Source organism: Motacilla alba, chromosome 7 (assembly GCF_015832195.1).
Source record: "Motacilla alba alba isolate MOTALB_02 chromosome 7, Motacilla_alba_V1.0_pri, whole genome shotgun sequence".
NCBI classification, from domain to species: Eukaryota; Metazoa; Chordata; class Aves; order Passeriformes; family Motacillidae; genus Motacilla; species Motacilla alba.
The window spans coordinates 5,069,712-5,084,232 of record NC_052022.1 but is presented as its reverse complement, the minus strand read 5'-3'; the positions used below and the strand labels follow the sequence as shown (position 1 = coordinate 5,084,232).

Genomic DNA, 14,521 nt, shown 5'->3' with positions numbered 1-14,521 from the left:
AGCCCAGTGAATGAATGGAACATGGAAAAAACACATATTTTGTTCAGTGGTTGGAGCTGCTCCCTAATGCCCTGAAGAGGAGTCCATTGAATTCAGGACCATCTGTCAGCACCAACCACGAAGAAAACTTCCTGTGGCTCCCCTCTTTTCACAGGCTTCTATGAACAGGTACACCAGCAAAAGAGGAGAGAGGCAGTGAGATGCAAATGAGAGGGAATCAGAAGGATTTCAGGGGAACAGACAGACTTTCACAACGTCTAAGCTTAAATAAAGGCAATGTTTCATTCAAGATGGCTAATTTCATAATTACTGTTGTGAAGACCTGAGCACCTCTCTTGTGATGTTTAGGTGCACAGCATAGTGCCACAAGAAGTTACAAAAAGCTTAATGATATTGATGGGGAGTAAATAATTTCCTAGTCTTACTACAATTGATCCATTAGCATTCAAGGAAATCGATATTTTTATTAGAACATATTTTGGAAATCTAATCTGAGGTAAATAACTACACTTAGGTGAAGCATAGAAGGACAGCAGACTGCTAAAAATGGCAGCTCTGTATTTACTGGGTGACATTCTATTTTTGCAGTTTTTCACTTTTTCTTTCTTCTGTTATAACATCTTAGAGCAATTACTTTAAAAATTGGATTTACATAAAGATAAGAGTTCACGTTTTGTAATACCATAAATATTGGGATTGCCTGTCTGAAAATAGATTTAGATTATAACAGTAAGTGGCCCAAATAATACATGGCCAAATAGGTGGGGATTTTTGTTTGTTTTTTTTAAACTGAAATAGACAAATTGCACAAAACATATTGTGATGGAAGAGGATCACAAATAACATAATTTTTCAGTACATCAGAATGACTGACAAAACAACTGCCTGAGCTTTAATCGTGCCAAATCCAGAAAAAATAGTCAATTAAAGTATTGTAATAACTCTGAAGGTACTGCAGTTGTTCTGTGGTGCACGCAATGCCAATTATAGGATGATGTTTCTGTCAGTTGCAAACTTTAGAAAAAAATAAAAGTATTGAGTTAAACTTAGAGCATGGTACTATGGTTATACCTGTTTCAACAAAGTGTAGTTGGATCCATCAGTGCTAATTTTTCTTATTTCATGATGATCAGCCAGAATTAAGAAAGGTTCCTCATCTAAACCCCGGGAGAAAGAATATATTAGACTAGCTTTTACGTTAATTTATGGAAAATCAGGAATACAATGCTGAAAATACAGATGGCTTGAAAAATAAATGTTACATGCTCTGATCAATGTTATGGATGAAAGAAATATTTAAAACATTCAAATGCTCCAAGAAAGATCAATGATGCAGTATAAAAATGAACAAAGCAATCAATTAGTATATCTTTCAATGCAATTTAATTCTTTTGCCTTTGTAATATGGGAACCACACTGTATTTTATCCTAATTTAATGCCAGAGATTAAATGGGAAATATATTTCATTCCATATGTTTTAATTTCAACATTTCCTTTCAGTTTAACACTGACTACTTATTATGGTTGCAAACTAAGCGTGTTGTGACCATTGCTTTTTGAGATTTCATTAGTCTAAATGATATAGTGAGAAAGAAACAGCTACTCATAATAACCTTGATTTTTTTATTTTTTTTTAAGTTTGACTGAAGCCAGATTTGACTTTGTGTTACCCTGGCTCTCTAGTTTATAAAAAGTATTTACTTTCAGATACTCATTCATGATATCACTGAAACATCTCTGACACTGACATACATAATTCTAAAAATATATTTTTAAGTTTTTTAAGGCTGTCTTTATCAGCTCTATTGAGAAACATTTTGACTAAAAAAAAAAGTTTACCAGTGATAACTAAAAATGCATTAAAGGCTTTTTAAAGGCTTTGTATCTACTGCTCTTGCACTCTAGAATGTAATGTGCTGTCCAGCCTACTCTGCTCCTCTACTGAACACATTTGCATGTTATAACAGTTTGCATTTTCTATTACTTTTTCCTGTTCCTCCTTTTCAGATGAGGAAGCTTGATGTACATTCTAATATTCTAAAGGTGATGAAATCGTATCATAACCATGCTATTATCATCTGACTCAGAAGCAGAACTAAGTGATGTATTTTAACTTCTCTAATACTTTCTCTAATAATGTGAATTATTCACACTTTTAAAAACCAATGTATCTATTTACTACAAATGAACTGAGGAAAACACAGACTAGAAATATAACTTATTACTGCATTCAGACACAGCCACATTCTTATTTTATATTGAAAAAGTAGCAGATTCAAAGTAACTCTGGTTTTATCTTGCATATAAAGGTAACACAGACCTCGGGGCTAATTTTTTTCCACAAATTATTTTGATACAGCTGTGAATTGTAAAAGCATTAAATAGTAATACCTGAAAGGGATTTGCAGCCATTTGGGTTATCAGGCTGTGTTTCATACCCTTCTGCACACAAGCATTTGTAGGTTCCATAGGTATTGATGCATTGCTGGCTACAGGGAAATCCAGATGAACATTCATCAATATCTACACACGTTTTGCCATCATCCTTCAGGAGGAATCCAGGCCAGCATTTGCACTGGGAAAGAAAACCAAACACATTCATTTTTAATTCTGTTTATTACCTGTGTGTACTTGCTTCTGAATATGTTAGCATCATAAACTTTTTATGCATCTCATTTTTTCAAGTAACATCCTAATTACTTTGCTGCTTGTATGGTTTACAGGAGCCATGCCTACTTTTCTTTTCAAATATTGCTGATGTGATCCTAAGCACTATTTCCTCCAAAAAAAAAAAAACCCAAACAAAACCCTGTAGAACGAGTAATTATTCTTTCTACTTTAACTGAAGAAAAAGTAAAGCACACCTTTTCAAAAATATAGAAAGGATTTTTTCTTGAAAATAATAATGGATGGACCCTTTGGAGTTCTAAAGTTTCAATTATACATGTGCTTTTTGGTAAAGATAGACAGTTTTTAACTATTTTCCCTGGAATCATTGATACCACCTAGCAATCTGTGTAACCAACACAGGAATGTGAATCAGAACTCTTGAGGCCAATTAGGAGCTGGACATGGACAATTCTTGTAGATCCTTTCTAACTCAGAATATTCTTTTTTCTCTGACATTTATTTGGGTCTGGTGATGATCCTGGCAACTTTATCAGATGCAATGTGAAAGGTGCAAAATACAGCTGGGCAGAGGGGTTTTGAAAAAGGGGCATAAATTTTATCTACAGAAGACTTCCTGTCATGTTCCCTCCTATATTCTCTATTTCTCTCTGCAAAGATCCAGGACGTGCTTTCTCCACCACTTCAACAAGGTTTTTGTTGAACCCAACAGCTCTTGAGTCTCTGTCTCAACCCTCACAGCTCCAGAGGGTTGAATACCTGCAGATCTAAGCCAAGCTGCACAGATTTTATTTATTTCTCAGTGGGCCCATGTTCAGCTGAAAAGATGAAACTTTGGGAGTGCTGTTAAGGTTACTTCAGAGTTAAAACCCTGAAAAAAGTCTTTCTTCTATTTTTAGCTGCTATTTACAGGCTGCTGCAAGCTTTCCTCTCTACTTGTCAAGGCCAAAGAGCAGATTCAAAAAACATCCTCACACGCAGACAAGGAACAGTTTTATTCTGCTACTAAGGTGATATTACTTTGTTTAAATATTTCTGTAAGAGTCTCTGTCTTGGGGAAAAAAACAAAACAAAACAAATCAAAAAAATGGAGAAAACCAGTATTTCTGCTGTTCATTCCTATGTATTGTAAAATTTTTACTCATTGACCTTCAGTGCTCTGTATACACCAGTATGATTTGTTGTATTTAAAGCACCTTTCCATAGGTTTAAAATATAAACTGTACTATTTTTTAAATACAATTGGCAATTGTTTGCTTACAGGAAATGAAAATTTCAATGTTCTTATTTTGGCACGTAAGCTTCTTCACTACAAAGAGATACCACACAGTGAGGCTTTATAATAATCATGCAGTAGTTAAACACTTGAGAGCTAAAAACTCACATTGCATTAAACCACATTTTGCAATTATTCACCTTGTATCCAACAGGAAGGTCCTGGCAATCCTGGGAACAGCCACTGACTTTCTTACTGAGGCATTCATTAATGTGGCAGCTTTTCTCATCAGACCCATCACTGCAATCTTCTTTGTTATCACAAACCTCACTTTGAGGAATGCACTTGCCATTTTTGCACATAAAAAAAGAGCTGTTACATGACTGCTCTGGAAAACAAAAAAGAACACACAACTTGGTGTCATCTTTTAGCATTTGGAATTAGTTTTCTCATGGATCAGCTGCTGTGTGCATGCAAAAGGAGAAAATTGTGTAACAATTGAATATTTATTCTTTATTGATAGCTTTATAATAACTTCTCTCTTTTCAGTGTCTTTGAGGGTTATTCCTCTCGTGGAAAAATGGGTGAAGACATCAACTTATTACTCCCTCCTATACATTTATTTTCATATAATGGAGAACTCTCTACATAATCTCTGCACAAAATACAGTTCTAGTTTCCAAAAGTTAAAAACCAGTGGGTTCCCCCTGCTGTGGACGCTGAGGGGTTTAGGAACACAACTGGCTGAATTCCAATGCATTCCTTGTCTAATGACTTGCAAATATGTTCTTCCCTGTTTGGCAAAACTTCAATACATCATTTCAGATACACTCACATCCTTCAAATAACAATTGGAGCATTTAAATAAATATAAGGCAGGTGTGCTGCCTCACCTCACAGTAGATGAGTGTTTTCCATCAAAATTGGAATAAAGAACCAGGCTACAGTGCAGTGAAATCCTAAGGTCTAGACAGAAGAATTGGACTTTCAAAAAGCCACAGACTAGAACAACAAATGCAGACCAGGACTAATTTCCCTCTCAAAAACCAATCAGACCTCATCAAACTTATTAATGTAAGGAGAAAATATCAATAAAACCAATAGCATTCAGTCAATAATTTCCTAAAAAATTAAAGCAGTGTTTATTATTTATAGTGGGAGCAAGTTTACATCCCCTTTTATATGAACTCCTTCTGCGTGATGAATATCTGGAACACAGTAACCATTATAAGAGCAATCTAGAAACTTTGGAAATTACAATATTAATATAATTTTATTTTAGCATCAACAAGAGTTATGCAGTAAGGAAGTGTTTGCTATTTTATTCCACAGGAACTGGCTGCTTGGACGTTGTGAACTGAAGCTTTGGATGCTCAGAACACTTTGTTCTTGCAAGATGTGAGCAAAATCACCATGAAAGCACTGGAAATGTAAGGTACGAGGTTTTACATTTGCTGACTTAGAGCCCTAAACCATCGCTCCCAAAAAAGAAAGATCACATGTGTTCTTCAAAAAAATTACAAACCTGAACTTCTGCACTTGGTGCAAAAAATTACAAACCTGAACTTTTGCACTTGCTGTTGATGGGGGCTTCATCAGAGTGGTCTGGGCAGTCGAAGTCCCCATCACATTGCCACTGGGAATTCAGCAGGCAGCGCCCATCAGCACAGGTGAACTCCCCAGGACGGCAGCGACGATACCCTACAAAACCAGCAACCACCCACCTCATGCTTGCTCTCATAGTTTCAACATAAAATTCTGCATGTCTGAAGCAACAGAAAGAAAATTATTTTTTGCTCCCTTTAGAGATGCAGAGTGTTGTGCGCATACACCAGAAAAAAAGAGAAATCAAAATAAAGAAATCTATAATATACAGATATTTTCTAGCTACTTTCTGTTGTGGTTCTCATTTCTGTAGCAAATTTAAGAGTCCGTAACCAATATAGATTGTAACAGCACAAAAACAGGCCTGATAATCACCAATTTGTCATTTTGAAGGGGATATTTGCTCTATATTTTCCATAAAAATTATTTATATAGATTAATGTTTCTGAGTATGGCTCAGATACATTGAACAGACACTCAGAACATATAAGACATCCTAAATTCCTGTGAAGGGTGAAAATTAAACATTCACATATGATTATAGTTGATATAATTTAAATGCAGTGATAATCATGACAGATGTGCATTTTCTTTGATAGAAAAAAACCCATATATGGAGACAAAGACAAAAATACATACAATAAAGATAAACTTATTAAAGAAGAAATTCAAGGGCATACTTTTAAAATTCTCCTAAATATTATTAGCAATCATCTGTAAGACTCTATGGAAAATAATTTGTCACTGTAGCCTCAGATCCAAGTTAATTCCAAGCTGTAATAATTAATGCCTAATTTAAAAGTGAGAATTAAAATTATTTTAAAAAAAAGAAGAGCTTTCTTTTTCAATAATGCCTTAGAGTAGCAGACGCTGAAGAATGCCTTACAGTTAGCAATGTGAAATTGTTCTATTTACTCTATTTTTGTTATACTTGCCACATTCCAGGGATTCATCTGATCCATCTCCACAGTCATCATCGTGGTCACAAACAAACTGTTTGGGAATGCAGACTTTGTTATGGCACATGAAAGCATTCTCATCACAAGTGTTATTGGGAGCTAAGGAAAACACAGCACATAAAAAAAAAAGAAAGAAAGAAATTGAGAACAATCAGATAAACAGCCGATTTTCTTACACAAAGATGAAATGAGAAGTGAATTTGAGGGAATTCAATGGAAATAACCATAACTTTTTAGTCAGATAAAAAGCATCACACAATTCAATACCAGAAAAAGCTACTCATCACAAAGAATGCTACAGAAGTAAAGATAGCTAAAAATCTTCTGTAATCCAAGAAAGAATAGCTTCAGAAGTTGATGCTGTCTATGACTAAACTAAGGTCTGGCTCTGAAGAAAAGAATATTTTGGAAAAAGTGATGTCCTTATATTGGTCTGCTCCTGAACAAATGCTCTTTGAAGTCCACAAACACTCAAAATATATAGAATATACTTGTGTGCCATTTTTATGTATTAATAAAAAAATCTCCTCCAATGAAAGTTCCTGAACTCCTGACACTGCTCATGGAAACGTGTCTCAGGCAGACTGGAAGTAACATTTTATAGGGCAAGAGATGTCAGGATCTGAACAATCTGAAGACAGAACTTGCATCTCCCTTCTTGATGCATGTCCTCCTTGACATGAGCAGCAGCATTTTCTCCAGGAAAAGCAATAAAACTGCAATGTCACTGAAGTACTGATTTTCACCAGTGAACACTGAATAATGCCTGTGAAGTGCCACACATCCTGATCTCCAGCTGGGCTGCCTCGCTGTGTCAGCCTGCGTAAAGCTGCGAAGGATCTTGCTCTGTGTGCTCACACATAGCTCAGCACTCTTCACCAGCAAAGTGGACATGACAATAACATGAAATAGCATGAGAATAACAATTTTTTGGACATGCAAACCTACCACAGCCCGCTGTAGAGAGCTCATCGCTTCCGTTGGGACAGTCACGCTCCCCGTCGCAGAGCCAGTGCTGGGGCACGCAGGCGTGGGAGCCCAGGCAGCTGAAGGTGTCTGCAGCACATGTCACTGAGCCTGGGGACACATGGCAGAGGAGCCCTCAGCACTGAACCATCCCAAATGCCCAGCTGGAATACCCTAGCCCATGTTTGTATGATGACTGGTACTGATTAAAGGGGTTTATTTTAAAATCTTGGAGATTATTTCATTCTGCACACTATGATAAACCTACTGGCTGGGATTGTTTTACAGTCAAATTTTCACAGAATTCACAAAATCACTGAAGGTTGGATGAGACCTTCAAGATCATCGAGTCCAACTCATGCCTCAACACCTCACATAAGCCATGGCATCCAGTGCCACATCCAGACTTTTTTAAACATATCCAGGGATGGTGACCACCACCTCCCCAGGCAGGCCATTCTAGAATTTTATCACTCTTTCCATGAAAAACTTTTTCTTAATATCCAACCTATATTTCCCTTGATGCAGCTCGAGACTGTGTCCTCTGGTTCTGTCAGTTGTTGCCTGGTGAAAGAGACCAACCCCACCTGAGCACAGCCACCTTTCAGGGAGTTGTAGATAAGGAGTGAAAAAGTCACCTCTCAGTCTCCTTTTCTCCAGGCTAAACAACCCCAGCTTTTGACCATCTGCTGTGTCTTCCATTCTTTTCATTTATTCAGCCTCTTAAATTCCCCATACTTCATTGAAACTATCCAGCAGAATAACTTTTCAAACCAGTTTTGGTCAGTAACTTTGGACTGACTGGACAAAGGAACTGATCTTGCAAATCACATGATCCCTGCATCATCAAATGCTATTCCAGGAAGCCAAAAGCACTCCAAACTTTTGTTAATCACTCCCACAGAGAAGAAAACAATGTGTACCAAGTACAACAGCAGTGGGAGTAAAAATATCTGGCGGCTCTGATCCAACTAACTCAACATTTTATTTACCTAATATTTTTTGGCTATTTTTTAAGATAATATTATACCCTAGGGTTAAACTTATTCCATTTGGAAGAAAATCCTAGAAAAATCAGTATTTGTTTAACATGAAGTTCAATTCCAGAAATATAGAAAAATGGCAAATGAGTGTAAGTAAGCAAAAGTTGCCCCTCTTGCATAAGTAAGACAGAAAATAATTTTTAAAATATTTTATTATTTAATTAAATTCTAATTAAAACTAGTAGAAAATGCACTGTCTCCTTTTTAGTGAAGTATTTTTACCTTATCTAAGAGGGAACAGAAGAAACAGCTGGGGAAAAAAAAAACAAACCTAAAACAAAAATACAATAACTTTAGTGTCTTTGAGTACCTGGCACTCAAATGTACAACTCAAACAAGGGTTTTACATCAAGGATAGAAACTGGAGAACAGGCTGGCTGTCCTTCTACCCAGCTGGTTTGCCATTCATAACTTTATTGATAGTGATGCCTTAAGTTTAACCTTTCATACTTTTCAGATTCTGTACTGCCTTAGCGTGTAACTATAAACTTCGTATGAAGTGTTAGTAAGTTCTCTTCACAGCTTAGAACTTATTCTAGCCTGAGAACCAAGGACACCATTGCAGCTTCAGGCCCAAAAAGTGTAAACACCAGCAAATTGAGAAGAGCAAACTGGGGGGTGGGACTGCATAACCTGAAGCTGTGACTGGACAATCAACTCCAATATGTAAATAGACCAAAACTTATAAAAGTGTGAAAACTCTTGACCAGTTGCCCATTTTTGCAACCATTTTTGGTTCATCTGGGCCAGAGCCACGGCCGTGCTCTTGTACTGCCCAAGGTGTACCCTTTGATAAGGCCTTTTAATAAATACCTACTTTATTCCTTTAACTGTGTCTAGCCTCTGTTCCAGGTCAGCCTCTCTAGGCATCAATAGAATTACACAAATCATACAGTTTCCGTAAAATGGAAATATTATTTCCATACAGTTTCCATAAATCTGCTGGTTGAAGGGGGCTGAGGGAGGAGACCATCCCACCCTTTGGAGACTCTGTCCTTGTTCCCCTCCCAGCCTCTCCTTGGAACACGTGGACTCCCTCATTCAGCATGATCTGACCCAACCCAGAACTGAGAAGCTCCAACTCACCACAGATGGCATCGCTCTCATCTAAACCATCTCCGCAGTCGTCCTCACCATCGCAGGTCCACTGCTTGGAGATGCACTTGTTTGCAGAGCAAGCAAACTGATTCCAGGAGCAGGAGGAATCTGGGGATGACACCAGGCCCTGCATTTGTTAGGTTCACAACATCCCTGCATTCCCTGCTGTTTCAAGCACAGTTTAGGATTTTTTGCACTGCTCCTTTCCCTCCTCCCAGTTTCCATGTATTTAAACACTCAAACTCTGTACAATCCCAATCTCGTTATTCAGCATATTATCAGTTTGTGCAAGTTTGCATTCACCAACAGATTTTTAAAAATAAACAGTGAAACATTCCAAAGACATTCCAATATTTTCAAATATTTTGTAAGTGGGATGAGGATAAACACTTAAAAAACCTGAAGCCTGATTTGCATACCTAACAGCTGCTACAACTATCGTGAACTGCTTTGTTTGGGCAGTAGGACAGAGAGGGCAGAGTTCAAATTTTCCAACCCAGCCTTCCTCCTGGTATTCCAGAAGTTAACTCCATCCTTAAAAGATACCATGGGTTTTTTTTCTCACAAGAAAGATTTCTGTGCATTTGCTTTAGCCCATTTACATTTTTCTATACATTGAAAATGAGAGCTTCTACATTTCAAAATCAGACTGCAAAACTGTCCTAAAGCAATGCTATTCTTTTCTGAAAAATTCAGGTCTTGCATTTTTCCCAGGCTTCTTTCTTTAAGAATAAAGTTCATCTTGTTGCAACTGACATTGATGACAACAAATTCTAATATTAACGTTAAAAAGAATTTTAGGTAAGAAATCTGAATTTCAAGGAGAACATTGTAACAGGTATCTAAAAATGGGCAAGAGCAATCAATGGAGAAAGAAGCATTGACTTAACTCCCTTCTCTTTCGCCCACAAAACCAACTAATTCCATTTACAGGATTGTACACAAGAGTATAACACCTGGAAATGTAAACACCAAGTTATGTTTGACAAATGTAATCAACAGAAAAGATTCTGATTGCCATATGCACAGCACTTCCTAATTATAAAGTCATGAGATAAAAATATACAATGTAAACTGCAAACCAAATATGGAAGCATGTCAGTGGGAACTGGGTCATGAAGAGAGTAATAAAATAAATAATAAGTAATAAAATGTTCAGTCATGGTAAGAAATAAATGAAAAAAACCACAAAAAACTGAAAAAAAGCCCCGAATTTCAGGTCTTATTTAAATTGGGAATAGAAAAATTTGACACTGCTCTCTGGTACAATTTCATTACAAAAATAATCCATTCAGGCAATCCATACAAACTGAAAAGACTAGCTCTCACCAGAAGTAAAACCAAACTGCTTTGTGCCTCAATTAGGTAAAATTTAAGAATCTGAAAAGATCTGAGACAGAACAGACCCTTAACCCAGCTCACAGTTCATGCTGTATTTTATTTACATCACTTTTGTCATTACTTTAAACAATTATATCTGTATGGCACCTGATGCAAAGTATTGCCTACTGTGGGGTTTGGGTATTTCCTGCTGGGCTCCAGATACTGATTCAATTCATTATATCTGTAAAACTCCTCTAATGAGGAGTTGTGAAGAATTAGTGGGATTTTTAAATATTAAAGTAATAGAAAACCCTGTAAATACACTGTATATAAATATATCCTTAAGAGAAAAAAAAAATTAAAGGGCTTTCATTCTGGCATGAAATAGAATTTAAGGTATTGGCAGCATGAAGTATTAGAGTTGAATCAGGAAACACAGGATTAAAGACTTTCTTATAGAATCTCTGAGATACATATGCACACTTCTTTGTTTCCAAAGTGCACTAGTGACTAGAGAAATACAAATAAGACAAAATGCTCACCACAGTGCAATTCATCTACTCCGTCCTCACAGTCTTTCTGCCCATCACAAAGCCAGGTGGTCAGAATACATCTTCCACTAGGACAACCAAAATAATTTTCTTCACATGTGGGTTTGTTTTGAACTGTGATAAAATAAAGAATGTAATGTAAAATGGTCTCTACTAGTATGATTAGGAGCCTAATACATTTCTGCTAAATTTCTGAATACTGATGGACAAAGTGTTTATGTCTAAAAATGGAAAAAAAATGTGTTCATAAAAAAAAAAAAGTGATTGCAAAGGAGTTTAGGGAGCTGAAATAGTAGTTTTTTTATTTTTTTAGAGAAGAATCAGAGCACAGCTTCAAACTAAATCAAAAGGCCTAGAGAGGAAAGTAGTTCAGTTTACAGGTTTTGAGGTCAGGCAGGTCAGCATTGCTTGTTGTTTTACACCAGCTGAAGAAATTGCCCTTCTGAACTTTCTGCTGTCATTTACAAGATAATCTAATTGTGGCAGTATTTTGTCACTGGGAGAAGCCACAAATCTCATGCATGCACTGACTAACAGGAGCTGTACCAGTGATGCTGGAGCCAGAGGTTTAGACTTGGTCAGAAATTAAAAACTTTTCCCCTTGTCTTTTTAATTTTGTTGAGTCAGAAAGTAATTTAAAATTTAACTTTTATGAATGATTAAGAAACCAGGTGTGAGGAAAGAATACATGCCACATGTAGAGTTCCATAATGGAAGCAGAACCATTAGTCTAATAATAGCTTATTTTCAAAATCTTAAGCAAGGTCCTGGGAAAACCCAGGATGGAATTCCAAGCACTGGAGACCACTGAAACTCTCTGCCATGGTTTTCATTATTCCTTCAGTGTACTGGATTTGTTTTCAGCCTCCTCTCTTTTAAAAGGAAAGGTAAAGTAAACATTTATGGCTTCCACAGCTGTATGAATGAAAAAACAAACAAACAAAAAAAAAAAAAACTAAAGAAAGAAGTGGAACATCTGTGATGACTTGGTAGACATTAAGGATTCCCTAAGCAAAGCTACCCTCCATGAGTATTGTCTGTAATTTCCTGTAAGAACAATGACACTGAACCAAACTGCTAATGGGAACTGCAATGTTCATAACAGAAACAACACTCAAAAACTTAATGTGCCAGAGCTGGTCAGTTTTGAACGAAATGGCAAAGGAAATCACATGTAGGCTGAGTGGGAACGGTATTGCTTCCAGGTAAAGGGAGGAATGATCCAGGCAATTAGTCGCACATTAAAATGATGGAACATTTTGGCACACATTTGGAATTCAGAAAGAAGTAATACAAATAAATGGACAATGGAATAAAATGCACATTAGTGTACTTATGCAACATTAGTTTACCGAAGCTGTAGCACACCGATCTCAACATTTTCCTTGGTATGGAAAAAAAAAAACCCTTTCTTTGTCTAAAAATATAGCAAATTAAATATTTTGACCGTAATGAAGTGTTATATACAACAAATTCTACATAATTAAGAGAAAATCTAGAGAATGTAGAGATTAGAATGAAAATTCTAACTTAATATGCATCTATTTTACAGGACTAATGGAACTTCTTAATGATGGGTTGGCTGACAGTACTGCTGAAGTCCCAGGTTCCTCTGGATCCTGGTAATATTTTTGTCAATCAATTTGGCACAATGTATATGAGAATTCTAATAAACTTTCTGGTGACACAACAGGATTATCAACAGATAGAGAGAATATTGAATGGAAAGAATCAGATTATGTCCACTACTATGCAAAAAATTGATGGCATTGAACAATAAAATTAGAAATTCTAACTTTACAAACAAATAAAATTTATTATTTAGTAAGTATTTACTTTTATTTAACACTCGTTCTTAGAGGAAAGAGAGTTACTGGTCAACAGGAGGTTAATTTCATTCTAGAATGAATCAATTATAAAAAAATAGAAATAAAAAATGCTTTTATTTTGTACTTAATATTCTCAAACTCAAACAAAGGGATCTGGATAAAAATGGAGCAAACACATAAATGCCCTCCTTCATTTGGTAAGAATTTAAAATTATGAATAATTCATTAGTCAATATTAAATAGAACCCCATTCCTGTGTCTGGGCCTCGAGTTGTCATGATCCCTTTCTCCTGGCTGCTATCACAAAAGCAATAACCCTGGATTCTACCCTGGCAGTCTCTTCCAAGGACCTCCACCAAATAAAAGAGAAAGTAAAACAAGTCAGCAAGAAAAGAAATACCACCCACTAAAGCAGTAGCTAATAAAAGTTCCTGAGTGATTATGCTGATGCTTGATGAGCTTGACATTTTAATGACTCATGTTTTACTTAAATAAAAATGATAAATGACAACCCTAACCTGGTGGAAACAGAACGCTAGACATTGCAGTTTGCTTCAAAAAAAAGTCAGTATTCATTTGTAATAATTTGCATAATCCCAGGAAACACAAAATAAAGGTGAATAAACTGCATTCAGCATTGCAATAATCTCTACATTAAATATATCAGTATGGACCAAATAAACATTTTGCAACACAATGAGAAACAATCTCCAAACAGGACTTTTTTTTTCTTTGTTTAAAAGGTAAATTATTATTTTGGGCTTGGTTTTTTAAGTTTATTTTTTTTTACAGTTACCTGGGCATTTTAATTCATCTGTATAATCTCCGCAGTCATTAGACCCATCACAAATCCATTCTGGCAGTATGCAGAGAGAAGTTGAATTACAGCTGATAAATCCTGAAGATTTTATCCCAAGTTTATAGAAGTAAGCACAGTTTGTATTATCTGGAAAGAGACAGAAAATTACCACACACAGCCTGAGAGCCTCAACATTTTATTTTCACGTTGGGCTGGAGGAGCCCACGCAGGCGTTGGAATCCCAAGCAGCAGCACCCAGGAATGAACTGCTCCGTAACAAGGAATAATCAGGGAGCAGCTGCTGGGAGGGAGCACGAGCACAAACTCACTGCAGTTCTTTTCATCCGAGGCATCTGCACAGTCAATGATCTGGTTGCACTGCGCTGATTTCCCCACACAAACCCCATCTGCACAGCGGAATTCTGCCGGGGCGCACGCCGAGTCTGCAACATATGGTTATAAAGGGTGTAAATTTGTGTGCTAAACACACTCTTCAGATGCAC

The 14,521-nt window shown here is 36.5% G+C and overlaps 1 protein-coding gene across 2 annotated transcripts in view; it reads right to left on the bottom strand.

The window, feature by feature from the left end:
- The window catches only part of LRP1B (LDL receptor related protein 1B), a 623,792-nt gene that overhangs the window by 101,558 nt on the left and 507,713 nt on the right, over nt 1-14,521 (bottom strand). For both annotated transcript variants that reach the window (XM_038143324.1, XM_038143323.1), the window contains 10 exons: nt 14,348-14,461; nt 14,016-14,165; nt 11,382-11,504; nt 9,505-9,624; nt 7,358-7,486; nt 6,386-6,508; nt 5,406-5,546; nt 4,046-4,233; nt 2,393-2,576; nt 1,072-1,157 (listed from right to left, as the gene is read on the bottom strand). In XM_038143324.1, the coding sequence (XP_037999252.1) occupies nt 1,072-1,157; nt 2,393-2,576; nt 4,046-4,233; nt 5,406-5,546; nt 6,386-6,508; nt 7,358-7,486; nt 9,505-9,624; nt 11,382-11,504; nt 14,016-14,165; nt 14,348-14,461 (1,358 nt within the window). The remainder of the gene's footprint in view (nt 1-1,071; nt 1,158-2,392; nt 2,577-4,045; nt 4,234-5,405; nt 5,547-6,385; nt 6,509-7,357; nt 7,487-9,504; nt 9,625-11,381; nt 11,505-14,015; nt 14,166-14,347; nt 14,462-14,521) is intronic.